General features: G+C 39.8%; 1 protein-coding gene across 1 annotated transcript; it reads left to right on the top strand.

Annotated features, from left to right (window-relative positions):
- The first annotated feature begins 3,812 nt into the window (after positions 1 to 3,812).
- Positions 3,813 to 26,714, top strand: LOC149288945 (serine/threonine-protein kinase LATS2-like). The gene is made up of 7 exons (XM_089491148.1): positions 3,813 to 4,163; positions 19,347 to 19,479; positions 19,730 to 21,255; positions 23,186 to 23,768; positions 24,527 to 24,709; positions 24,995 to 25,101; positions 26,223 to 26,714. Exons 1-7 carry the CDS (start codon positions 3,813 to 3,815, stop codon positions 26,712 to 26,714), a joined length of 3,375 nt encoding a protein of 1,124 aa, XP_089347274.1.
- Positions 26,715 to 27,680: the final 966 nt, after the last annotated feature.

The raw sequence follows: 27,680 nt of genomic DNA, 5'->3' as shown, positions 1-27,680 counted from the left end.
GCTCACAGGTTACATGTAAATGCACCACATTCATCCCCAATATGTTATGTCCTGAGTGTCATGCTCTTTGGTGCTGGTGAGATTTGGTCAAGTTGATACCCTTTATTGGGTGAGTACGACTAAGGCTGGACATGCAAAGCATCGAAATAAAGGCTCTTACGGTAATTTTGTGTAGTTTATACTCCAAACCTGAGAGGTTACCTAATCCAGTCAATAATGCATTAGTCTACCATATGAATAAATGACGATAGAATACGAAATAACATTTCTAAATAACACTAAAGAGCCACACAAAGACCACCATAAGTTGCATTGTTAAACATGAACATAAAAAATATGGTCCAGCTTCTTATTCTTCACCAGATGTGCGCAGAACCCGTAACACAATTGTGAAATGCTTTGGGTATAATTGAAGTAAGATGTGCATTACGCGTTAACTCATAACCTACATGGAACTCCAGGCTTCATGGACCATAAGTTACTGATTTATCACGTCCCTTTGTTGGTAATGAATCTTCATGATCTTCCTAGAAATGCATCACTGAGTTTATTGCAGTCATTATTTGCATAGGCGCAATAAAGATGCAGTTTTAGGGCATGTAATGTTAGCTTTGTCTATTTCATGTGTAGTTGTCTTGCTCAGCCTTCAGCTTAAAGGGAATTCCCATGGGTTTATTTGTTTCTCCTTGAGCTGTATATAATAATGTAGGTTAGCTTTGACAAATGTTATCTTGTTTTGTTCCAATGAATTTCAGTTTGTGTAGACCTGCAGGCGGCCATTGTTGTCGTGTGATACATTTTGGTGGCTTCCCCTGCTCACACACCACACTGAGCTGATTCTTTGTGGCAATGTTAACAAAGTCCATTCCTTCGTAGAGGTTTGTTGGTCACTGTCTGGCTTGGTGATCAAGCCTTTTTATTGGTTAAAATAGGCAGTATGAAACGCAGGCGGCGTCTTAGATTTAGCAGATTTGCTAGCATCGGATACTAATTGTGCGTGGTAGGAAATGTTGGTCATGGATTCACTTGGTTGGGGACTGTAGCAGGAACCGGTTCGTCTGAGCGGTCCCTAGCTGTTTGCTGCTGCTATAGTGTAAGCCAGCGACAAGTGAGTAGACGCTCCAGTTCTAGGAGTGAAGAATGCTCTGCAAGGGAAACTACCACTGGTAATGAAATGACACACCAAACGGGATGCAAAGAAACATACATATTTTATTGGGGGAAAACATTGGGGTTTTAAGGACAGCATAACAGTAACTCTGGTTAAACACACACAGAACACAAATTGAATCGCCCACGACTGTCTCTGGCCAAAGGAGAGTTGAACTTGAGGGTGAGGGTTCCTTTAACGGGACCAATGAATTTGAATATGGGAAGGGGGGACATAGTAACCAACTAGGGGCTTCCAATTAGGTAAGGGGTGACCGGCCAGCATAGCACTTACAATTTGAGTTTCGAAACCTGAATATATGCCCTTTAGTGACTCAAGGGAGAATGTAAAAGGCTGTTGGGGCAATGAACATATCTGCCAGTGAGCTATGATACAAAACCTTATTCTGATGATATAAAACAGTATTAGTACCGGGTCCTGCTACAGGGATCCTGCACTCCTTTAGGTTCTTAGGTGGGCAAATGTTGAGATACATTTGAGGAAAATTTAATTATAGATTTTGGTTCGGAATTTGATTAGTAGTCTTACCAACATAGCAACCAATTTTTCAATACCGTCAGCAGGAACATTCCACTTGGTATGGTGACGAGACTGCTTGTCAATCAACTGTTACAATCAGACTCTGTCTTTATAGGCAGCCCTTGTTCTTTAAGAGCCAGATGTTTTAGTCCCCCCCCCCCCCCCTGTCTGGTTTGAAAGCCGCTAGTAGCATTACCCGCCCGTATCTACTATATAACTGGTACTGCTATATATATCCCAAAAATCTTCTAGAGTCGGCATCATCCGCTCAATGTACTTCTTGCTTTAAAGCCGTCTGTCCTCTTCTTTTATCCCTGCTGTCTTTAACCACTATGTCTCAGCTAAGCCTTTCTTAAAGTGATTTACCATCTGCCCCACACTTGTTGGGCTGCCAGTTGGCTGCTTTACCAACCATTATTTTTGCATTTGTGCCATTATAGTGAAGTCATACACTGTGTGACTTCAGCTAGGCATTTGTGAACCACTTAACCTAGTTTTCCCTGGGTAAAGAGTAAGCTGGTTACAAGGTTGTCACATTAATATAAATATAACAAAACTACAAAACCGGCCAAGCCGCCTTGGTTGGGGGGGGGGTATGCTGACCCCTGGCACTCAGATGGTTAAAGCGTTTTTTAGTGTTAGTGAAGCAACCAACATGCTTCGAACATACAGTTCATTAAAATGTATTTCAAAATACATTTAGCCAGAATCACAGTTTTCAATGTTTGTTGGTGTTTGATGTACTATATGTGTCTATATTCCTTTTTATCTGTAAAATACTTTAAATATATAAACAAAATATAACAAGCGCATAACCCAAAATACTGCCGGAATGTTTGCTGACCTTGTTCTTCAGGATCGCTTTAGTTTATTAGTAGCCTAAATTATTTTGATCATTTTCTACACATTCCATATATTGTGGGCTACGAGGATTATAAACAACATAAAACATTTCTGGTGCTGAAGGGTATATTCTAATTCATGATCAAACTAACCGTTCCGCAGGGATGCAAATATGGGGTTAAAAAAATGTATTGAATGCACAGCACCTTAGAAACGTACAGTATACATTTTTGGAATATTTCAAAATATTTACATACCTTATCAGAACATTCTCTCATTTTTACTAAACTAAAAGAAAGAGAGGTATGGCAATCGAACGGAGCAGCTAATTAGAGATGTTCATTATGTGCTAGTAAGTATGCTAATTTGTGTCCTATATGTTTACTTAGCGTTAACACTGTGCTCTTGTCCTTAAAAACCCAATGTTTTTCCCCCAAGAAGTGTGTTTTGCATCCTGACTGGTGTGTGTGTGTGTCATTACTGGTGGTATGGCTCTTTGGCATACTGGTCCTAGAGGGGCATACTGGTCCTAGAGGAGCATACTTTATTCTGAGAAACAGATTGGCCACCCACTTGTAGACCCAGCTTAGACTGCGAGGAAGATGACTATGACGGCTGCGGTGGCGACCAAGGAAGTCCAGGTCCACCAGGGTTCCAGTTATACAGGTGGTTTGGACTGTCTGTGAAGAAGACAGCGGTTGAAAACCTTTGAAACCAAATTCTTCATTAGTACTGTTTAGAACCCAAACCCTTCCCAAATGCAATTCTTTGAATATGTCAAATTTTTTATTCATTTTTTTGCGCCGGGGGGGGTGTGTTAATCATTCAGGGGAAAGAGCGAAAATCTTGACAGAGCTTTATTTGCGTAACAAATTATTTTAAAAAATTTTCAAAATTTTTGAGAAATTAAGGCATTCTGCCATTCTGGTGGACCTGCTATACATAGTAGTAAAAAAATAATCGGGTAATATCCTTGATTGCGGTTATCCAGGGACAAAGCGTCCCTGGAATCTTTTTGTGGTGTTGCGTCGGCCTTTGGAATGTTTTTTTATTGTGTTCTTTCTTAAGTGTGTCAAAATATTTGCACACAGAATTAGTCAAGCATTTAAGTACCTCTGACCTATGCATGCATAGACATTACCCATTATACAATTTTATGTATGTTTTTCAGATTGAAAGTTGTGCCTAATACACACATCCTGGGATGTAAGACCGCACAGTTCAGGTGTTGGCCATAGCAGAGTAGTGCATTTGTATGTAGGAGTAAACGGTGTCCACGATGAGGCCAAAGACTTTCCCTGCAACAACATACTCTGGAAACAGCAGACAGAGACTTCAGGAAATCCGAGAGGGCTTAAAGCAGCCCTCCAAGCCAACTCCAACTCAAGGGGTACCAGTTGGACCTTCCAATGAAATCCTTCTAGACCCGAAAGTTCTGCACAGCAAAGATACAGGAAGACAACAACCGCAGCAGCAGCTCCGGCAGCCGGCAAAGTTTGGGCCCTACCAGAAGGCTTTGCGAGAGATCAGATACTCGCTTCTGCCTTTCGCCAATGAATCCGGAAGCCCGGCTACTGTCGAGGTAAACCGGCAGATGCTGCAAGAACTGGTCAATGTGGGATGTGGTCAGGTGGGTTGAATTTACTTTCCTGTTTAAACGTTAAGTGTAGTAGAACGTTGTATTGGTAGGTATTAAAAGTGTAATCCGTTTCTGCTTTCATACTTCATGTGCCAAAAGGCCAAGATTGAACAGCCACTTGGTATACTTGAGCCTGAACAGAGTAGGTATTTTTTTTAAATATAGTGTGTGCAAAAACTGATTTTTTTTCACATGACGTTCGTGAACATGTAAGTAGCCAACTTCACATTGCCAGAGGGCCAAAGCGTTTGGCTATACATTAACCAGGACCGACTTAGCCCTTCTTGCAGAGAATGCATAGTTCAAGTCCCTCCGTTGTTAAGGAAACCCAACAATGACTAAAACACCTATGAGTTCATAAATATTTTTTCTGCCAGGTTTGTCATGCTTGCATATAAACTTCTAAGGGCACTTATACAATGAAATAATGGAGTTAATTAAACAGCCAGTTGCAGTTGAAGAATTTCAGCACATCCCCCTTGCTTGGGTCCAACTCAATCCATCTAACAGACGAAACTCACTAAAATGAAGCCCTTTCTAATGCCTGGTTATTGCAGTAAGTAGAAAGGTTTACCTGCAACTCACCATTTAGTCGATAAGCACCGAGGACCCCAAAGGTCGACAGAAAGCACCTTTTAAACCGAAGCCTAGACGTACTGTCTTATCTGTATCGCTACTATTATCTATGATATTGGTTCCGTGTTGCTTAGTCCTTTTAATTTCAACCATCGGACTGTTTTCTCAGTATAAAAACCTATACTGTGAGGTTGTCCCGTGATTCTACCGTCCTCTAACAAAGCAGGGAATGACTGTTCTGTACACTTGTCTGCGAACTGAAGTTCTGTTAGCGTCAAACGCTCAGTAAGATATGGCTCCCTTGTGTGTCTTGTTCAAAGTGTAGCAAGTATTTGAAGTATTTCTTATCATGAATGCCCCCCTCAGCGTTGCCCATGCCAAGAATATTTCACAATAAGATGGCATATGGGACACTATGGAGCAACATCTTATGGCGATGAAATTAAGTATGATTTTTTTTATTTTTAAAGTACGATATGTGTTATAATCATTAAAGGAACCTTGTTGTAAAATTAATACGGTGCGATCATGAATTGCTGCACTTTAATTATGCTTAGTGATTGTTATATTATATAGATGGTTCGTAAATTGTATGATAGTTGCGAGCTACGTTTCTGTACCTACTAAACGTTTTCTGAGCCGCAGAAGATGTGCTTCCCACTGCAACCCCTGCTACAATACATCACACGTGACGGGGGACATTTAGTTTGCCAATTGTAAATGTAACTTATATTTGAAGAAAGACCAGAAATAAAATTCCTTTAATTTAAAGGCATTCAGTGCTTTTTCTGTACGCAGTTTTAGGCAAATATTTTTTAAATAGATTGTCTGTCTGGGTTTTCTGCATATTTTGCTTGTTTTGTTTCCCCTAGGGCTAAACTATAGGGGGGAAAAAAGGTCATTATGCATTTATAGAAACACAGAATTTGATGGCAGATAAGAACCGTTGGGTCCACCTAGTCTGCTCGTAAAACTATGTGATGGAAATACGCATTAAACTTGTGCTGAGCTGTTTCTATTTCTGCAAAAAGTTAAATAAAATGTAATATTGAATACAAATTTAGTGTTTCAAATGCAAAGCATCAGCATCATCCGTTAAATAAAATGTGTACGGTGAATTTAAACCGGCAGAACCTCCGCAAGTTGTTGAGCTTCACATCCCGTAATGCTCTGCAGGCCTGGACGTGTCTCATGGAGAAAGTAATTCAGGAATAATTTCCGAGCTCTAGGTTCTACATCTCAGTAATAGAATGTGCATATGATGGTGAACTCGAAGGTGGGGTGAAGGAATTACCAGGAACATGGCTTGTAAGCAGATATTGTGGCGCCTTGAAGTTGTCCAAATTCCCTTTGAAAGATACGGTCTTCTCCCGTTGATAATCCCGGGTGCATTCCTGAGTGGATGTTTGGCTGCAAAATGCATGGGATGTTTTCTTGAACACCGTATCTGCACCAGTTATATCCCATCATGTGCATCGCGGTTTGGTCTCGGAATTTAAAAGTTAGCTTATCTTAATTTTTATTGATCGCATTCCACAATCCTTTGATGTTTCTATGATGAGTTACATTTTATCACATGGCTGGAAGCCCCAAAAATAATTTTAGCTTAGTTTCATGGTAAATGGATTTGAGCGCATTGTACTTGGATATAGGCTATAGGAAACTTAATACGTAAAGAGATAGAAAGAAGTACAAGAGGGAGGTATATTTAACCCCTTTCCTGTATATTTAACCCCTTTTAATGTGCTATTTTACACTACGGTACCAGAACAATGTTCGTGTTTTTGCCATGTTCATTCCCTTTTTGTCAATTAGTGTACCCGCACAAATGATATATTTTGCGGGATAAGTAGGGCTTTTTTTTAACCACAATTATATATTTTTAGTTTTTTTTTTTATATTTGCTGTTACACGCACCTCCAATTCATCTTGAAATCCAGCCGATGTGACATTCAATAAAGGCCACACACTCTTAGTCACCATTGATACTCAAGTTTAGTTTCAGCTGCATTTGTTACCTCCTATTTTTTTTAAGGTATAGTTTCTGTTTAAATTTTACTTGGCTCGTCCTGTTCTGAATTATCTTCCCGATACAAGGCTTGCATAATATGGTTTCTATTGCCCAAGAATCACGAATGTAGCGAACACTTCAGTCGTCCAACAGCATAAATGATGTGGATGCAATCTAACTCAATGAGAGCTTTGAGATCTTTTGTCTTTCTGGTCAATAAGGACTGCAAACAATGGATTATATTCATAGCATGTTTTTATGCAATGATGGGTAGTATAAGTGCTTGAGGTCAGTTCAGGATTCTAAAGGAAAACAGGTTTGGGTTGTTTGAGTTGTAACTGCTGGCATCGCTTGGAATATTATTCAAATCCCAAAATGAGTGCAAAGTTCACTTTTTTTGTGTGTGAAACTGTTGTCAACACAGCTTTTGGAATGAAATTATTTTAATAATACTAGCTGCAGCTTGGGCTTTTTGTTTGCCAATCAGTTGTTGTATTTATTCGTAAATACAGAGGCTCCGTCTGGGGAAGAAAGATGCCTTATGGCAGTGATTGGGTCCCTGGTGTAGGCAGCTGATATGGCAGCTTGCTAAAGAGGAACCATTGTGTATTGTAAAATATGTTAAAGTGGCAACGTTCAGCTGAATTTCTTCAAACATGCAGCGATCAGTTCTATTTACTCATTGTAAAAGAATCAATTAAATGAAAAACACAAAAATCTTTTTTTTAATAGCTTTAATTTTTTTTATATTTTTAAATAAAAAATAAAAAAATTGATGAGGGCAGAGAGTATTGTAGTCTTCCAAAAGCAGGCACTCCAGAGTACAGAAAGGGTGCCATTCTTGTGGACATGTTTAATTTTTAACTATACTTTTTATTTTTTATCACAATTACAGAATTGAACCTCTTGTTATATGTCCTGGGTCTGTGGTGTGCGCTGTCACATACAGTACATGAGCTCTGTGTACAACCTAAATATATGTTCAGCCACATAAATTGCATATATTTTTTTTTGTTTCTATTTTAACCACAATATCGTTATCGGATGCACCGTTTGCCTTAAATGAGGCATCTATGAGTAGCCTGTCATAAAAAAATATATATAGTTTTGCCGAGGTAGTATAAAAAGAGCAGTGCATCCTCAGCAGGAAAGGGGCTCTTGTTGTTGTGCAGGTGAAGAATGCATATTAAATTACTCAATAATGTTTATCATTTGTGGGACTGTTTTGGGGCAGTAGACTGTATTTGTCTGCATGAGATTGCATAGAATGTACATTGATGCTAACCCTCTTCATTTGGTATGGTTTCCTATTTAGTCTAGACCAATGTTGTTTGGCTTGGGGTCTCAAACTTTTAGCCTCCCAGGTATTGTGGAACTATAACTCCCATGATACCTGGTCAGTGGCTTTGAAGGTCATCATGGGAGTTGCTTGTTGCCTACCCGTGTTTTATATTATTGTTTTGTTTATTTTAGTTAATCATGCACACCTAATGTTTATCTTGTTACAGTATGTGTTATGTTTCAGTTCAAAAAAAATAAATAAAAAAAAAAAAGAGTAAGCAAGTACAAATATTTCTGAAAATTCCTGCAAGCTTTGGAAAGAATAGAACGTGTGTTTATACCCCACAACAAAAAGACCTGAAATAAGCAGCATAGTCTGGCCATAGCACGGCAGGTATCGGCAGGCATGGGAAGAATTTTCTAGGAAGGCACATGTTTCCCCGCTGTAACCCTTTGTGGCTTGTACAATCAGCAGTAGTTAAAAGTGGCAAGTCTTAAGTCTTTTTTTTTTCTTGCTAGAAAATAACACTGTAGTTGAACATTTACGGTCCCTGATATCACAGTTTATTTTGAAGGACAAACCCCAGAGAGCTTCTCCAGCTAGCCCCATATAATCCATAGGTATATCAGCGAGGAGATCTCCCACCTATACATTTTGGAGGGCAAGCTCCGACCTTGCAGAAGAGAAGTAGGCAGGGAGTGTACAAATGTGGCCAAACGCCAGGAGAAAGAATAAACTAACTTACCTAAGCAGGGCTTCACTGGAGACTTGGGGTCAAACCCATTGAGTTTCCAGGTTTGGGTAACTCGTTAAACTGACATTTAATTATACCAACTTATAGTAGTGTTGAACTTTAACATTTAGCTTAGAAAGTCCATGTAGTATCACTGCTCAGTTAGTTGCAGCATCTGGTGTGCTGCACATGGCTTCACATCCACGCTAAAGCTTTAGGAGCATCTGTGGCATGATGGTGTTTCATGTTCAGTAGAACACGGGTTAATGTTACATAGGTGTGAGTTCACATGTACGTCATGTCACCTCAGTCCTCAAATTAACACGTTTAGTAACCACCCACTGACCTAATTTTATATGCTCTCTTCCGCTCTCTCCCCCCTTTTTGGAAAGAAAAGTTTTCTTCTGGTTCATTTCTTAGTCTTTTAGGTACTTTTCTCCACATAAAATTGTTGGTCAGAGTTTTATTGTAAACGTCCTGGCCCTCAGAGGTCACTTCTCCAGGTGGAAACTTCTTCTCAACCTCTGAGGTCCCAAAAGCTGATGTGACTTTACATCTTTTCCTATATTAAAAAAAAAAAAAAAAAAAAAAAAGTATCAACTTTGAAGACTCCATTTTCTTTGGGGCTTATGTGGCAATATCCATTTTTCTTATAAAATATTTGACAAACTAATCTCGTTGACCTTTCTTGTGGTTTCTAACCTCACTGCAGCCCTGGAATTGGATTTTACAGAAATCATGTGGTTTTTGCCATTGATTAAAGAGCGTGTCTCCCTTGTGTTAGGAGCAAGTGTAAAAAAGTGCTTATGACCAAAGTTTTTGAAATGCTTGCAGTGTCACAGGAAGCTTGCGCACAATAGTACAAGGATGGGCCAGTTCCTCTGTGCTCTTTATTTATTTTTTTTCTTGTCTCTTAATAGAAACCCCAAGTTTGATTTAACCATTTTGGGTCTGGATTATGTTATATCCTTGTCTGCGTTTAGTGTAAACAGTGAATATGTTTGTTAGATGAAAACTCTTAGTTCAAAATATCTAAGGCAAGGGACACTTTTGGATACGAGTACAAAAAACCAGGGCTGCAAAAATATATGTAGAAATTTGGAGATTGCTAAATAAGGAACTAACTTCGCCCGTTCAGGGCCAGAGAGCCTATAGAAACCCCAGCCCCTCAACTTGACATGTGGCCAAACAGACCTCCCCAGCAGCTAGCGTCAGAGCCGACTTTCCCAAGAGTTCCAGGGGGTCTAGTCCGTGAGAGCCCTTATGTGCAGAAAGCAATCTCATGGGTTTCCACGGAAGAACCTACATGAGCTAAAGGATGTGTATTTAAGTACTTTCATATTCAAAACTTTCAAAAAAAGATTATATGGTGGTTTCTTGATAACCTGAATGGAGTTTTAAACACAATTTTTTTAAAGCCCTGAATGAGCTGGAATTTCATTAAACACCTAAACCGTCCTGCGGGTATTGAACATTTTGGGTGAAATAGCATTGTTTTACGTAGATAGCGTATTTTCTTGTTTGATACATGCCATTAGGACCACGGTGTCATCTTCTTCCCAGATGTAACGGTAAAAAGGATTAAAAAATCTTAATCATTCCAGTGGTGGGGGTCCTGGGACAGGCCATGCAGTGTGGTCCTGACTAGGGGGCAAATTGCATTCCCTTCCAGCTTTTCAAGGGCTGTGTGACTGCTGGAGGAAATGTGTCAGGCTAATTACTAGCATTCCAGGCTTTTTTCAAAGGGGGTGTTGTCTCTTCCTTAACTTTGAATTGGTTACACCAAACAAAGCATGCTAAAGGAAACGTTTTCCCTTTGTAAACACAATAAAAACCTATAATCTAATCCATTCCTAATTCTGGCTATGCCTACGGGAAACAATCTGTATAGCTTCACTGACCCAGTGCTGGAGAGGGGCGCAGATGTATTATCTGTAGCAGTTGTTTTTCTTTATTATACTCCGCGTACCTTTTTTTTATTTTGTCATTATTCTCAATTCTGATAGTTTTTCATAAAGGGATCGCGTATATGTTTCAGATAGGTCTCCTTTAATCTGCTGCTGCTTTGGAGTACAGAAGCAGTTCTTTTGGTTAGAATTACTCATTCTATCATATTTTACCATGGAAATAATTCAATCCAGACCTATATATCATTAGGTACATATATCGATACTGTTTATACCGGCCCCTTATGAGTTTATCATGTTGTTATATGGGTAGGTTGCCCCCATTTGCCCCCATACATGCACTTTATACACAAAAAACTTAATAGGCAAAAGAAGCTGGATACACTGTACAGGAAAGCATGTACAGTACTTTAAACCCAGTATTGCCAGAGGCGACATTGTGCTGCATGTCACTATGATGTAGGAATGGTAATACTATCATTAACAATAATTAAATATAAAAGATAACACGCACCTTTCCTTCAAGATCTAGCGCAGTGAAAGAAGTACCATTCCCCTCCTGCAGAGTTCTTCTTTTTCTTCCCCCAGGTGACATCACTGCTACTTTTTTTTTTATTGCTGTGAGACTGCTGGTGATAATAAAGAGCAGAGAGACTTATATGAACCTCTGTAGGGCCACAAACGGTATCCATGAAGAGGTCAAAGCAGCGGTGGTCTTTCCAAGTGAAGACGCAGGAGAGCTTCTAAGGTCTGCAGTGGGAAAATAATATGCGCTTTTAGATATATCATAGGAACTTTTCTATAAGACATCAAGATAACATGAGCAATTGCCCATTAGCAGAATGTTATAAAATTAAAAGCTTCAAATTTGGTCCTTCTAATCTGTTTTTTTGAGATATAAAGACTCAAACCTTTGTCAGTTTCTGGTCTTGCTATGTGTTACTTGCTGCCTCGACATTGCCAACGACCATGCGCTGTGACCTCTTTACATAGGGCTGTGTGGCTAAGTCCTTCCATGGCACCTAAAATAATCACTTCTGATCATGCCTCTGATATAGATTTTCTAAATGCATTTTTCAGTATACACTTGTGACTTTGTCATCACGTTCCGCAAACAAGTAATGGAACAGAAAAACCCATTATTAGACGGAAAAGGAAGGCCTGTTGTGTCGTATTAGTTTCCTGCTCTTTCGGAAGCAGTATCGGGGTACGTCTACCTTCTAACATTGACATTGTGTTTAGAAAGCATTGTATGAAGAAGGATGATTATTATATTAAAGTATTGACTGTAAGACAGGGTGTTGGGTTATTTAAAGCAGTACCAGTCCCATCGAAGTGAATGTGGGGTGAGATCCCATTGAAACCAGTGGATTAGCAGCATCCAATTCCATGTTTGTTAGCCAGACACTGGTGTTTTACCAGCATAAATCCAGTCGGCTGCCGTTGTTCCCATTGACTCCAGTGGGAGCTGAGCTGCTTTTGAGTTGAATGGGAGTACCACTGAGTACGTGCAAGAAGTATACATACATGCTTCCTGTTCAACTTTCAGAGGTGTGTGGAATGTCCTTGAAACCAAACATAAAAGCAAGACGTTGCTACATACTTTTATGAAATTTATGAGGAAAACTGTGCGTGCTCACACATTTCTGCCTTGTGATAATAACAGCTCTTGCTGGTTACGTTTCAGATCTCCAGGACGGGTAGGAGTTGTCTAGTTTTTTGTGACTTTTGTGTCTTAGTAAATATATAGTAAATATAGGTAGGTGGAATGGAACAAGACAAAGGGGCTGTCCGGTGGCTGCTGCAAACTGGAGACACCTAAAATGTCTTCTAGAAATGCGGAACATTGAAAATGCAATAATGGACAAAAGACACTTTAAGTGCATACTTTCAACTTTTCTTTCTGGAATAGGTGATTTAATAATTTGGAACTGCTGATAGCTTTTTTAAGTGTAAACCAAAAAATGAAATGAGAGAAGAAAAAAACACTACTACAGGTAGGAAGACATTCCACTGCTTGTTTTATTGTGCATTTGTTGTCGGAATCGGTTATACACTGCGTGCGATTCTCCATGGAGGTGACTACCGGGCAGTTACGTGACAAGCTCCAAAACACAGTCAACAGTAAAGAATGTATCTATTAAGTTCTTTTCTTGTGCATTTAACAGTTTAGTTCAGCCCATAAAATGTTGCAATCCCATTCACATCAGTGCCTCACAGATGTTTATAACTTCACGTAAGACACAATAAAAGCAAACACAATCTTTTATTCTGATTACGTTTTTTCCACCTTAGGTAAACACCTTGTGATTGCAGCATTCCCTGGTGTTTAGAAAGATTTTACGGTGTATATGCAGTGTTTTTAGTACATGTACTTTGTAAGAACTCGCTGTGCACCACCAAACTCCCTTCCATCTTGGATAATTCTACCAGCCACTCCGAAGTACAGGAACTAAGGACCCTCTAGTTCTTGTGAGACCTCCGACGTACACTGTACAAGTCTCATCTCCCTAGTCAAACACAAACCACCTTTTAATATCTATCCTACCTGGGATGCCTGTATGATTTCTGCTGGTTAATGTGATGTACCCACTAGTGTTGATTTATCAGGCCTTAATCTAAATCAGGTGTTGATGATAATTTCAGAGTTTAATTAATAAATCCTTTAACTCCTGAAACCTCTTAGGATGTTGTGCTTATACTCAACAACTATGGCCTCCTACACTGGAGTTAAGCTGGCATGGGTATACTTGTCAACTGTGTTTGCAAAACACAATCTACCTGGAAGAGTTGAAGGAAGGAAACCTTACCTCTGATTCCACCAACCTTAACTGTACCAATGTGAACCTTACTAACTTCTTTAGTATGCAGCACAACACTTGGAAAACCAGAACCAAGTGCGCTTTGGAGAAAAATTGTAGAAATGTTTGAAAAAAGAGAACACGTTGCCAGCGATAAAGAAGGACTGGATCTCTTATGCTTAGGTGTTGTGTGGCAGCCATTGGCACAGGGAATGTTTTGTGGGTAGAGGGATGAATGGATTCTACTATGTATCAACAACTCCTGGAAGTTAGTCCCCAGTTGGTAAAAAGAGACTGAACTGAGAAGAGATTGGATACTATAACAAAACAATGATCCAAATCGTTAATTAAAATAAACTACTGTAAGGAACGAAATTCATGTTTGTGTTCTCTGCTGATGCTATCATGTTCATTGTCCACTGTTCTTCATTTTCCCTTAGGCCACAAAGGCTTATGCTGCCATCTTACTGAGATATGCCCTGTGTTTACTGCATTGCAGCTGCTATTTAAGGATCTAAGGATTGTTTGTTCTCCTTGCAGAATTTTCCTTTGGTCAGCTATGCATGAAGAATTTCAGTCATTTTTCATCTGTGGTTCTGTGTGTATCTTTCGTGACCCTGAAATGCTTTCTCTTCTATTCCCCCCCCCCCCCCCCCCCGTTTTTCCTTGCACTCTCAACATTACAGCACTTTTTATTAACCAGTGTGTTATTTTTATGCCCTCTTAATCTACGCAGGAGATGCGAGTTAGAAAAAATGGCAAAAGAAAATACGCTTCTTAGTTCACATTCAGGCGATAGAGAAAGGTTCATGTTAATACATGTATATATGAGCCCATTTTGCATTGACATCTATTTTACTGCATACAGATGGGTACAGGCATTCTTTAGTTATCAGAGTTAGTGAATAAAACATTTCTCTTTTAACTCCTCCATTAGCTCTTTCTACTGAGATTGTGGAGCATACTTCAGTATGCTTGTTGCATATGCTCAGTTGCACTCCCGTTTTAGTCAAAGGGAGTTAAGCTCCCCCTGAAATTATTGAGAGTAGCAGCAGCCAAACACATGCACAATATATGGATAAAATTATTGGGACACCTGACCATCACGCCAACAGGAACTTTTATGACATTATATTCCATGTCCCCTTCAGCATACCAAGACATTTTGGACAGTTTGGGGAATACCCTTTCCTGTTCCAGCATGGCTGTTCCCCAGGTCCATAACGCAAGGTCTATAAAAACATAGTTGGTGAGTTTGGTGTGGAAGAAGTTGACCGGCTGCATAGAGCCCTGAGCTCAACCCCATCAAGCACCTTTGAGATGAACTGGAATGGAGATTGCGAACCGGGCCTTCTCTTCCAACATCAGACTCTGAGCTCACAAATGCTCTACTGAATGAAGGGGGCAAACATTCTCAAAAAATCTTGTGGAAAGCCTTCCCAGAAGAGTGAAGCTGTTATAGCTGCAAAGGACTATCTATTTCTATGTATTTAATTATCTGAACACTGACGTTTTTAGTAGGATACATGCGATTGGCGGCTGTGGCAGTGACTTTAATTAGAATGCTAGTGAGCACTTTGAAGAAGCATGCATACAAATCCTTATTGGTTTTAATAGATTCAATAGGGGGACTAAAATGAGACAGGCAATTCGCTTTCTAGTTCTACCTCTTACAACTAAACAGTGTCTGTATTAAAATTATTGGAGTTCCTGCAAAATGGCCGTGGCATCTGAAGCGGATGTATAGGTGTATGAATGGTTTGCAGATGCTTATTTGATTCCATTGTTGGATCATTAAGGAAACGGCATGTAAAAGTTTGCAGCTGTTTAAAAGGAGACGTCTCTGCTTGTGGGTACAGTAGAAAGTAACGGAAAGGAAAGTAAAACGTGAATGAAGAAGGTGGTCTATTTGTTTTTAGGCTGGTTTTCTTTTTTTTGTCATTTGATACACTAATTCTTGTTATTAAAAAAGTGAAGGTCGGTGAATTAGTGGTTTGACTGACTGGAATTTCTGACTGTTTTTACAGCTGGAATTCAGATTGTAGTTATGTCTTCACGTTTTAATCTAGTGATATCCATTCTAAGTCAAGACTCCTTGTATAGAGCAGGGTACTAGGTTTAAGGTGGATTAAGGTGAATTATTTTGAAATTTGACCTGGCATATAACTAAACTCTGTTTTCGGTACTATAGTGGTTTAAAAAATAAAGTAAAAAGTAGCACCGGACATTGGTTTAAATTGGTATACATGATGTGTCTTGGGTATTTAAAACTAATAATAAAATGCAGATACAGTTGCTATAGAGTCAAGATGTGCAGCTTGATCGCACTTCTAATAAGCCATGTGCAATGACATGGCAATGAAGTTTTCAGCCTATTGGCGGCTCCAGGTGACTGTAGGCCAAGGCAAAGAAGGCCAAGGCATCTAAATTGGCCAATTAAAGATATTATTTATCAGGCTTTATTTTAATTATTACACTTTGTTAAATCAGGCCCCTCGTGTTCATATATTGAAAGACTTTGAGCCTGTGGATTTCATTGCAAATTTGACATTAAAAGTACATATTTTTTATTATATACCTTTTTATTTATAGAGTGCCAACAATTTACGCAGTGCTTCTTACAATACATATATTTAAGGGGTATTACAAGACTATAATAGAATAGAATTGAAATGCATTTCAAGCATTGACTAGATAAAGGCAATGTCATTACAAAATACTGTTAGTCCAATAAAAAAGGTATTACAAGATTCTGCAACATTGTGTTACTTTGCATATTAGAAAACTAATACAGGCTGAAACTGCTTGACTCTTACCGGGCAGTGAAAAGATTGTTTTACCCTTCATTGGCACTCTTGGCAATAAGAACTACGGAGCGCAGGCATATTTTGCCCCGTCTGATCTCTTGGCACGTTCCTTAAGTTCTGGAGCTCTGTTTGACAAGTAACCCAGCCAGTCTGAATGTCAGTCTTGGGAATCCCTTACTCTTCTCGCAGACACATTATTTTTAGAGCCGGTGCTTTTGCAGAATTAGTTGGAAAAATTGCTGCTTCGACGCATACTTCGCATAGCTGTGAAAGAAACCTGCCTGAAATTGTTAATCCTGTCTCTAGAAAAGGGATGCCAAGCATAACAGGGTGGTATTTTTACACACACGATGCTAACTGTCTGGGTTTGCAATATATATATATATATATATATATATATATAAATACGGCAGATCTAGTTCACACTTTTTTTTCCCTGGTGTTGAGACTCGGACCTTAATCAGGCCTTGGTCTTCAATTAGATCCAGGATCGCTTTATGCCTGTCCCATGCAATTCCATAATTTCTCTTACTGTATCGGCCTCTACCGCTTCTGCTTGGAGGCTGTTACATTTATCTGCCACCTTGTTGGTAAAATAAAACTTCCTTACATTGCTTCTGACCTCTAGTTTGAGACAGTGGCCACTCGTTTTTAGCTTGTGGTTCTGTGATAAGCACTGTGCTATTCCTGACATTAGTACATTAGCCCATTTCTCGGGATGCGGTGCCAGTTGCACAGCTGATGCGTCTGTCTTTATTGCCGAACGTGTTCACAAGTGGGATCATTTACACAAAAAGAAATGCCAGCAGGCAGCTGCCCGGTATTTTATTTTAATAGAAAAGGAACTTTTCATCGTTTCTTACATTTTCCCCAGGCAGTGTGGACCTTTAGAATAAATTTTTTTTTTTTATTGTTTCAGCTTCGAAGCTAAATAGAAAAATAATAAAAAAAAAAATATATATATAATGTAAAAATGTGGGGTCACTTAGAATTGTCCTTGTTTTTCAAAGAAAAGCTAATGTCCATTAAAGCAACGCAAAATGAATCGGAAATAGCACAGGCGTTGTTAATGCTATAAATGACTATTGTAGCTGGTAAGAATTATGTGTTACAACTAGAAATGTTCCTGTTTTTCATGAAAACAGCTAAGTGACCCCAAACCTTTCTACGGGTGTGTTTGCATATAGAAGAATTTATGTATATCTCTTTGTGGCTCTAGATTGTTGCAAAAGATCTAACATCAATGGAAGCTATTTGGCTATTGTATAAAACCTAAATTTAACTGCATGCACCTTCACTGCCTTGTGTTAAGGATGTCATTGTTTCTTTCCGTCGTAATAAGATTTTAGATTGAACGCCAATATCGAAATGTCTATGAAGCAATATCAAGGTTTTTAATTTAATTCCTACTTTTTTATTACTCGTATAATGTTCACATTTTTTGGTTTCATTCTAGTTTTTGCATAATATATTTTCAGGTAGAGTCACATTAACTATTTGTATGTCTCCTGGCCCTTTTGTTTTGATGGTCCTATGCATGGCATTAGGAGAGACATTGCGTTAACTTAAAGGGGCAGTTTACTGTCGCTGACATCCCCTCTAAAAAAATATTGCATATTAAAGTAATCTGTTTGTACAGCGATTCTTGAAGTAGCTTGTCAGTGGCAGGAAAGCGCACACACTGAAATTAATTGGAGCGCTTTTTGCGTTTGCGTCTGAACAGACCCCCGTCCGCAGCATTCGCCAACCCAGTGCATTAAGTAGGTGCCGGGAGATGCGTTTACCTAAACTATAATACTCTGTATGACTATGATACATTAACCTTTGTAACAGATTGTGAGTGGCCAGAATAAAAACGTAACATGTGTTGTTCGGTCTTATAGAAAGGGTTAAAATGAAGGCTCACTTATTCAGGTTGGTCCAAATGAGACATAAGCACCCTCGTTATATTGCATATCCTCCCAAAAAAGGAAAATTCAACTTCCTTAACTGAGAGCTTCTGCTGTTTTCCCTGCGCCTTTTTTTTATTTTTTATTAAACTTTTATAAGCATTTCACAGGCTTCATCAGAACAACGAACTTTGAATATTTTCATGCGTTAATAGGCAAAGCATTTTTGATATTTCATGAGAACCGCATAACAAAAAAGTAGTAAAGGAATCAAGCATAGTTTTTTTACATTTTTTTCTTCTAGAAATTCTTGGAAATGTGTGCTTAATAAGCAGGTATGAAATGCTTACATTTTCGCAAGAGAATGCCAAAAATGGGAGGAATGATGGCCTTCAAGGAGCGCGTTCCACATGCATGACTGCTTCTTAATGTGTCTGCCCCACATGTTCTTAATCTAGTTTTTTTGTTTCTTAATCATATTTTTTCTTTCATATAAACTTATGTGCAATATCCGAGTAAAGGATGAAAAGTCCACCAGTAATCCAAAACGATCCTTCTATAGGATTACTCTACATCCCAAAACTGGTGGACTTTTCATTTATACCCCTCAAGCACTTTGGGTGCACGGACTAAATGTGAGTGCATACTTTACTGGTGACATTAATCCTTTACTCGGATATTGCACTATTTTAAGTTTATTTTTTAGAGCCAACGAAGATTATTTAAGATATTATTGCATTCAACCTAGATGGGTCCGAATCATCTATTTCACTTGTGAGTGCAACACTTTATCCACACAAAAAATTGGTTTTACATTCTACACTATATTGGTTTTGGTTTTTTCCCTTCTATGTATCTGCGCCCCATAATTTTTTTTTTTTTTGGTTTATCTTATTTGTTCCTCTGGGACCATAAAATCACCTGTGCATTTGTAGCATTTGCCATGAGTGAGTGAACGTTCTAAATTGTAGATGTTAAGACCTCCAACTCTCATCTTGAATGGACCCTGGAAAGTCCTGCTTTTAATGTCATCTTCACAGGTGTGTGCGGTGGTTGTGACCTGGGCCTTAAAGTATGCGTATACAACTGCATTTCATAGTGGTCCTTTACTGTTACTTTGCGTTACATTATATTTACGCAGGTGTATTTGTCGTTCTTGTGTTAATAGGAAATGGCAGTGCGTGCTCTAAAGCAGACTGGGAGCAGGAGCATCGAAGCTGCCCTGGAGTATATTAGTAAAATGGGATATCTGGACCCAAGGAATGAGCAGATCGTTCGTGTGATAAAGCAGACCTCGCCAGGTAACCATACAACATGGTAGAGATTTTTCATTTGAGTGCTTTTGATATAAGCTTTATCTTTAGTGAGCCTCTGTGTATAGTTTAGAATTAATCCTTTTATTGTACTCAGTCCAGCGTTTGTGCAGTGCGTTACAATAAATCACCAGATCTGGCAATTCATTTTTATGCATTTAAGAATAAAGATTTTGTGTCCTAGAATATCTTGGTTTGTTTTTTTTTACAATATATACAATATTTGTTTCTTAACAAGGGAAGGGCCCAGCTCCAAATAATGTTCCCCACCGATCAAACTTTGAAAGTTCAAGTGAGACGTACCCACCATACCACGCAGTTAACAGTTCGAACTATGAGGGGCCTGGTTTTCCAGTGGAAGCTGCCAATGCACTCGGTGATGTTCCTCGTCCGTACATGGACTACTTGCTTTCTGCTCCCCCACCTGCGGCAGTGAATGGCCCAGCACAGAGGCCTTCCCCTGGAAGTGGGCACAATACACCTGGAAACCACCAGCAGAAGGTGTATAGTACAAATATGGAGCCTGCTACCATCAATTATGCTATTGGAAATCACAACAGTACAGGCCTTGGCATGCAGGCTGCTCACTCTTCAAATAGCCCGCATTATGGACGACAGAATATCATGGTGCAAGGAGACCCCATGGGCTATGGTATACAAAGAACCCCTTCATTTCAAAACAAGATACAGCAGGATGGAGGCTATGTAAATATACCAAGTAAAGGGCAGATGCCCCAGGGCAGCCCAAGCCATGCATATCAGCAGCCATCTGCAGGACTATACATGCCTCACTCCCACCACAAGCAACCAAGTCCATCCTCTCATCAGATGCATGTTATGTCCAGGGGGCCCCCATTTACCAGCGATTTTCCTGACACTCCACCAAACCTGATGACTCCATCAAGAAACAGTTTGAATATGGATTTGTATGATATTAGCAATGTGTGTCAGTGGCAGAATTCCCAGTCACGACGTGATTCCCTTCAAGGTCCGGGAATGGACTCTTCAGTCCGGCAGCATGTACCGTTCAGACCAGACTCCCAAGCGCCAAGCCGTACAAACTCATTTAATAACCATCAGCAGCAAAAGCAGGTGCAGATGCGGCAGTCTGCTCCTAATAAACCAGACGCTTCTGTGGGAGCACCGAATACCATCACCGCAGTTACATCAACCCACATACTTCAGCCGGTAAAGAGTATGAGAGTTATGAGGCCTGAACCCCAAACGGCAGTAGGTCCTTCTCACCCAGCATGGTTAGCTGCTCAAGCGCAGGTGGCTGAAAGTTTGGAGATGATGGAGCCGCACCCTTTATCAGTTGGTGGTCCCAGTTCCTACGGGATTGGTGTGGATTATGGAAACCAGGATCTGAGATACCCTCCACCTCCGTATCCAAAGCACCTATTGCTGCAGAACAATTCAGAACAAGTTGAATTGAACTCTTTGTGTAAGGGAGTTGACCAGAGTCTTCGTCTTGCTGACAATGTGGCTTGTGCTCAAGGGGAGGATGCAAATGGAGAGGCTAAACATGAAAAAGTGAGCAAGAACCCCAAAGCTGTTAAGTCTGGGAAAGATAAAAAGCAGATTCAAACTTCGCCGGTGCCAGTGCGCAAGAATAGCAAAGATGAGGAAAAGAGGGAGTCCAGAATTAAGACCTACTCCCCCTTTGCTTTTAAGTTCTACATGGAGCAGCACGTAGAAAATGTCCTGAAGACATACCAGCAGAAAGTAAACCGGAGGCTCCAGTTGGAACAAGAAATGGCTGAGGTAATGGTCAACTTTTTCTTATTCATGGGCTATAGCTGTATTGCTTGCATGGGTTTGTATTTGTATTCGAAATGTAAACAATGGCCTTAAAAATATCAGTGTTATTTCATATCTACCGTATGTGCTTTTGCAAATTGATTTAATAGTTCTGGAGCAGGATCCTCTCCTGTGTTTCTGTATTTCCATCATTATAAAGAGTTGAATGTGGGTTCACCTAATTCCTGGCAGAATACCTGTCATATACCTGCGGTGTTAGATCTGCCTACCAGGTATAGCAAGAACGCCATCTTGGAGGAAGAAGCACACGTAGGGGTTAACTGCTAAATTACAGCAACAGGGTTCACCAGAACAGCTAATTACATATAAAAAAACATGTTTCAGATGGAAACGGACTGTCCCCTATGTTGTTTCCATTGGTGCCACGGTACTGTAACTGGACCCTATTAAGTGTAAAGAAATATCTTTTACTTGTAGTCCACAACTTGGTGAAAAGGAGCCCTGTAATGAGGTGCTTTAATGTTGTCAGATGCATAACATTTCTGTCTGGTCTCAAGTAGATCAGAAAAAGGGCTAAAAGAAATAATACATTTGCTATATTTGGGTGCAATTTGTGGCACCAGTTATTTGTAGTTTGTCTAATTATGACCATAGAGAAGACAGCTGCAGGGAAGGAATAAACTATTCAGAATGTGAGGGTCTACCCATACTGTCTCTGTCAGTTCTGTTTGTGGATATGACATGTAAACCACAAGATGCTCGATATAGTATCTTACAGAATGAGTCGCATGAAGCATTTAACCAAATCATTTAGCATGGTTAACCAAAGACTAGAATGCCAAGAGCTTTCTTGTTCCATAATACACACACACACACACACACACACACACACACACGCTTTAAAGTATATCTGTCTCCTTCACAGCTTCTAGTATAACCAAATTAATTTTAAAAACTACCTATAACTTAAAGCATTATTTTACTTTTATGGAAGGTGCAATCTCTGGCAAGAAAACGCATATTACCCGAAGTTCTCTTCCTTTCCCCTCATCCTATTCTCATAGTCACCTGGCAAAGAATTTGACAAACACATTAAATGCAGTAGCAAACAAATTTAACATAATAATGAGGAGGAATAATCTTCAGAAACAGGAAATGAACACCAAGGCTCCCGTGGTATACATAAAAAGCATGTTTCTTGCATATTATGGTGCGACTTGTGCAAATGGGCCATTTGTTCTCTGGAAAATTTCCTGCCCCCATGTGCATGCAGGGAAATTGCAGCCAGAGAGCACTTCTGCCACTGATTTGTTGCTTCAAATTAAGAATCGCTGGACCACGGAGGAGATTTTTTTGTAATGTTGACTGAATGATATAAAGCAACTTGCAGACTACTTTCATATGCCATCATTTTTCACGGGGACACCCTAGGAGGCACCCTTTATTGAAGCCTTCACTTCTGCATGATAAGGCGGTAACACCGCTGAGAATTGTGTTGGCGTTTGGCAATGCAGCTGCCATTTTAAACATTATTTGATTTGAGATGGCTTGGTACCAGACTACACAAAAGAGAAACCCAAGGATCTACATATATTGTTCTGAGAGAAAAGAAAAAAACCTCACTCCAGAACCATTCTACCAAAGTGCATCCTTGATCTAGATAAGTTAACCAAGTACCAAGAAATCTCCCTGGCCCTGTACATTTCCACTACGCTCACTAGAACATCGTTAGCATTCTTTTTTAAAAAGGCATTATGTAATGATGGTGATTCATTCCTCATTGTGTTTTGGGTTTTTTTTGCTAGCCTTTGTCAAAGGGGTCAGGATTAGGTTAGGATTCCTCAGATTGATGGTAGTAAGTGGATATGAAAATAACATTTATACTAGTGATTTTATACAAGTGTTTTTATTTATTATATGTGTATTTTTATAGGCTGGCCTCTGTGAAGCTGTCCGGGAACAAATGCGGAAAATTCTTTATACAAAAGAGTCCAACTATAATCGTCTCAAACGGGCCAAAATGGACAAGTCAATGTTTGCGAAGATCAAGACTTTAGGAATAGGTGCTTTTGGTGAAGTGTGTCTGGCAAGCAAACTGGACACAAAAGCCTTGTATGCGATGAAAACCTTAAGGAAGAAGGACGTGCTGAACCGAAATCAAGTGGCCCACGTCAAAGCAGAAAGGGACATACTGGCCGAGGCCGACAACGAGTGGGTGGTGAAGCTGTATTATTCATTTCAGGACAAAGACAACTTGTACTTTGTAATGGATTACATCCCAGGTGGGGACATGATGAGCCTCCTCATACGGTTGCAGGTGTTTCCAGAGCACCTGGCCATGTTCTATATTGCTGAATTGACCCTTGCCATTGAAAGTGTCCACAAGATGGGATTCATTCACAGGGACATCAAGCCTGACAACATTCTTATAGATCTGGATGGCCATATCAAACTAACAGATTTTGGCCTTTGTACCGGATTTAGATGGACACACAACTCCAAGTATTACCAGAAAGGTAAGCTTGTGAAGGCTGTTATTTAGTTACATTGTGTTTAAAGGATTAAGCAGACTCATAACTGCAATCTGCAGATGGTCTAATTGTAGTGAAAATAGCCCATTCTGCCTGCAAATGGATAAACAATGAAATATTTGTCTTTGTCTTGTATTTTTATATTTGTCTTTTCATGTCATGAGAATCGGTGTATCAGAACTTAGTTCAACGAGAGGCCAACATATATTGTGTTGCCACTCAGGTGATGTTGGCCGTGTTGGGCACACGGAATCATGAGAGCGTCCACAATTACAAGTGTTTGCGTGTTGGTGCCAACGGTTGAATTAATCTTAATACTTAACTTGACTTCAGACTGCCTTTTCTGGAACAAGGATTTATATTTCTCTCTCCTGTAAACCAAATAGGCCTTTGTAAATTAATCTATAATGATCTATTTGGACAACAGTGAATTCCATGGTTCTCTTTCTTAAATGTAGCACAGTGTGCATGTAATGTTTGTCACACAGTACTGCCTCCATGAGGGAGGTCAAGGTTTAGCGCAACTGTAGTCTATTCAATTAGGGAAGTGTTCACAAGAAGATTTGTAGGATATATATTTTTCTATCTTTCCCGAACATCCTCTAAGGGGGTCCAATAGACCAAATGTGGCCCCTGAGCAGTCTTTAAATTTTAAACACTTCAACTATTTTTTGCAGAAAAAATGAATTGGTTGCCAGCGACTGGGTTCTTGACTTTTTCTGTCTTTTTTGATGACTGTTTAGGGAACCACATCCGACAAGACAGCATGGAGCCCAGTGAAAATTGGGATGATGTGTCTAACTGCAGATGCGGAGACAGACTGAAGACTTTGGAACACAGGGCCAAACGACAGCACCAGAGGTGTTTGGCTCATTCCTTGGTGGGGACTCCTAATTATATTGCGCCTGAAGTCCTCCTGCGGAAAGGTGTGTATGTGTTGAGTATGGCAAGCCTGCTGGGTACTTTGTTGCATTTGGAAAACTAGTGTCCTCTTTTCTTAACATACAGAGAACAAAATGCACTTTGACTGTTCCTTTATTTTTAATGTTTTGTTCATAGCTCTCAGTGATCTGAGTAAAGTGTAAGATGCAATGAACTGAAGACCTAATGTCATTCCCTGTCCAGGTGCTTATGGAATTTTAGTCTTTTCTTGGGCTAATAAAGATTTGCTCAACAAGGAGAGGTCATTAATATGTTTTTTCCTTCTTCAGGGTACACTCAGCTCTGTGACTGGTGGAGTGTTGGTGTTATTCTCTTTGAGATGCTGGTTGGACAGCCTCCATTTCATGCGGCAAACCCGACTGAAACTCAGCTGAAGGTAGGTGTTTCTAAATGCAGTGGACATAAAACACCCCAAATATGAAATAGGTGGACAGCTTTTTATTTTTTTTATTATGTTATTTATATAGCACTAACAATTCACACAGCACATCTTACAGACCATACATCCAATGGTTATGACAAAACTAGAATTGACAGACTAAAATAAACTGATAAATTGGGTAAATATAGAAATGTTTGCAAGCTTATTACCCAGAGTAATCCCTGCCCTTGCATGCTTAACCCCATTCAGTCCCTTAAGAATGTACATGTATGTTCTAAAAAGCTGTGCTTATAAGCCCTTTAGGACGTACATGTATGTCCTAGACTTTCTTACATAGCCTTATTTGACAACCTAGGCCTAGCATTGCTGGCCTCCTGCTGACCGATCGTTTGAAATGGTTACCGATGCTTGCGCTGGTAAGCCATTACCTAAATAATGCCCGATCATATGATCAGGCATTCCCTTCCGGAAGACATCACTGATGACTTCAACCATAAGGTTAGACAAGGGTAGTATATCCTCTGCAGGGTCTGTCTAGATCCTGCTGGGATATCTGGTCGCTCTCCCTACTGATCGATCACACGCATTGCAATAATTTAAAAACCTTATATCCCATTGCTCTAGCTCTACGTGTGAAATGTATAACCCACAACCCCTGTTCACTACCCCAAAACCATTGTCATAACTATTAAAAATGCGACCCTATGGGGTACTATGAAAGGGATGGATGTGGCTCTCCAGAACATAGAAAAATATTGATATGGGTATGTCTGTAATCAAGTGATGTTGTCAAAGTGAATTTGGTCATTGTTCAACAGGGGCACCTAAAGTGTATGTTTGGTATTTTTTTTTTGTTTTTTTACATACTAGCACAATTATTATTTGTTTGCATGTTTCTATGGTTTCAAATGAAAGCCCTATTTTGTTCTGAAAAAAAGGTTATGTAATTTTTGGGCTTGATCAAACACAGAAAAGGGGAATCTTAATTAAACCCACATATGGTAAAAATGGCAAAATAGCTCGGGGTACTAAAATCCCCTGGCACTGAAGGGGTTAAGAAGAAGGTTGTTTTCAGTTAAATAGGCTTTGAACTGTGTTTTGTTTTTCTTCTTCAGGTAATAAACTGGGAAAATACTCTTCACATTCCCTCCCAAGTCAAATTGAGCCCAGAGGCAGCTGATCTCATCACTAAATTGTGTTGTTCAGCAGAAAATAGACTTGGAAGAAATGGAGCTGACGAAATTAAGGCTCACCCCTTTTTCAGCTCCGCTGATTTCTCTGCCGATATTCGTCGTCAGCCGGCACCTTATGTCCCAAAGATTACACACCCAACCGATACTTCTAATTTTGACCCGGTGGAGGAGGAGAGCCCTTGCAACGACAGTGAAGACAGTACCATGGCATGGGACCCAAACATGTGCCCTAGTAACAAACACACTGAACATGCCTTCTATGAGTTCACGTTTCGGCGGTTCTTCGATGACAACGGCTACCCGTTCCGTTATCCGAAGCCTTCGAAGATAGAAACGCCTCCGAATGAAGAGGCACAAGAGGAAGATGAAGCTGCCGCCAGTGAAACAGAAAGCTGTCAGCCTGTATATGTATGAGGTGGTTTCTTGAAGACGAAACATACGTGATTCATCTTTCTATACCAGGGCATACTTGGATCGCTAAGTGAAGGAAATGTTACAGTACAAGTTTATGATGCCAGATTGCCACAGCTTGTATGAAGCCGTTTTTGGGAAATACAAGAATACGAAGCTCATCTGCCGCACATACTTTGAGGGAGCAAGACTGCGTAATCGGACAGCCGTGGCACAATAAAAACCATTACTCCTGTTTAATGCAGCCGAATGTGAGCGTTTCTGGCTTGTACATGTGGACTTAACTCTTACCAAGATTGTCTCGAAACAGAAGTGCTGTATGATCTAGTGGTAACCGTTTCTTTAATGGGTTTTTTTCAAGTAAGGCTTCTGGTGATCACCAAAGCATAAGAGTCTGTCATTAAGAGCGAGGGCTCCGTGGAATCTGTTCCTAAAGTGTTCTAAAAAGGTGGAGACGCAAGGAATACTTAAATTGCAGCAAGGCAAAGACTGTCGCTGAACTGGACTTTGGAGACTTGCATCACAGAATGATAATACTGTATCGTACAGCTAATATAATGACATTTAGTTTGTCTTCTCTGTAAATCAGCACCAGTCTGTGCGTTTCTGGGTTTAAAAAATATTTTAATCCCTCAATCGACTTGCTGGTTCTGTATCTAGAGAGGGTTTCTTGGAGTTGTGGGACCTGCCGTTAGGATTACGGAATTTAACAGGTCTTTGCAAGTACTTATCGAGCCCACCTAGGCAAGACAGAACTGCAATGCGATGCATGAATCGGACAGATGACCCCCCCCCGTGGCTGTTCATGCATCCTACTCCGGATGCAGAATTTTGACATTTGAAAAAAGGCTCCTGTTTTTAAACCTAAATCTTAATCATCGGGAGATCCACTTGCAAAAGTGTATTTAATAATAGAAACCACACATCTGCTGCTGTTAGTACTGGTTTCTAAAATATCGTTTTCCTATT

Source organism: Sceloporus occidentalis, unplaced genomic scaffold (genome assembly GCF_023333645.1).
Source record: "Sceloporus occidentalis isolate IW3139 unplaced genomic scaffold, rSceOcc1.0.p SCAF_49, whole genome shotgun sequence".
In the NCBI taxonomy this organism is placed as follows: domain Eukaryota; kingdom Metazoa; phylum Chordata; class Lepidosauria; order Squamata; family Phrynosomatidae; genus Sceloporus; species Sceloporus occidentalis.
Note: the sequence above shows the minus strand (reverse complement) of the source record. Positions and strands in the feature narration are given on the sequence as shown.

Excerpts from the sequence above, each read along its gene's own strand:
- LOC149288945 (XM_089491148.1), top strand. The coding sequence starts at position 3,813 with ATGAGGCCAAAGACTTTCCCTGCAACAACATACTCTGGAAACAGCAGA. Across the intron at positions 4,164-19,346 it reads TCAATGTGGGATGTGGTCAG|GAAATGGCAGTGCGTGCTCT; the intron begins GTGGGTTGAATT and ends TTGTGTTAATAG. Across the intron at positions 23,769-24,526 it reads CTCCAAGTATTACCAGAAAG|GGAACCACATCCGACAAGAC; the intron begins GTAAGCTTGTGA and ends ATGACTGTTTAG.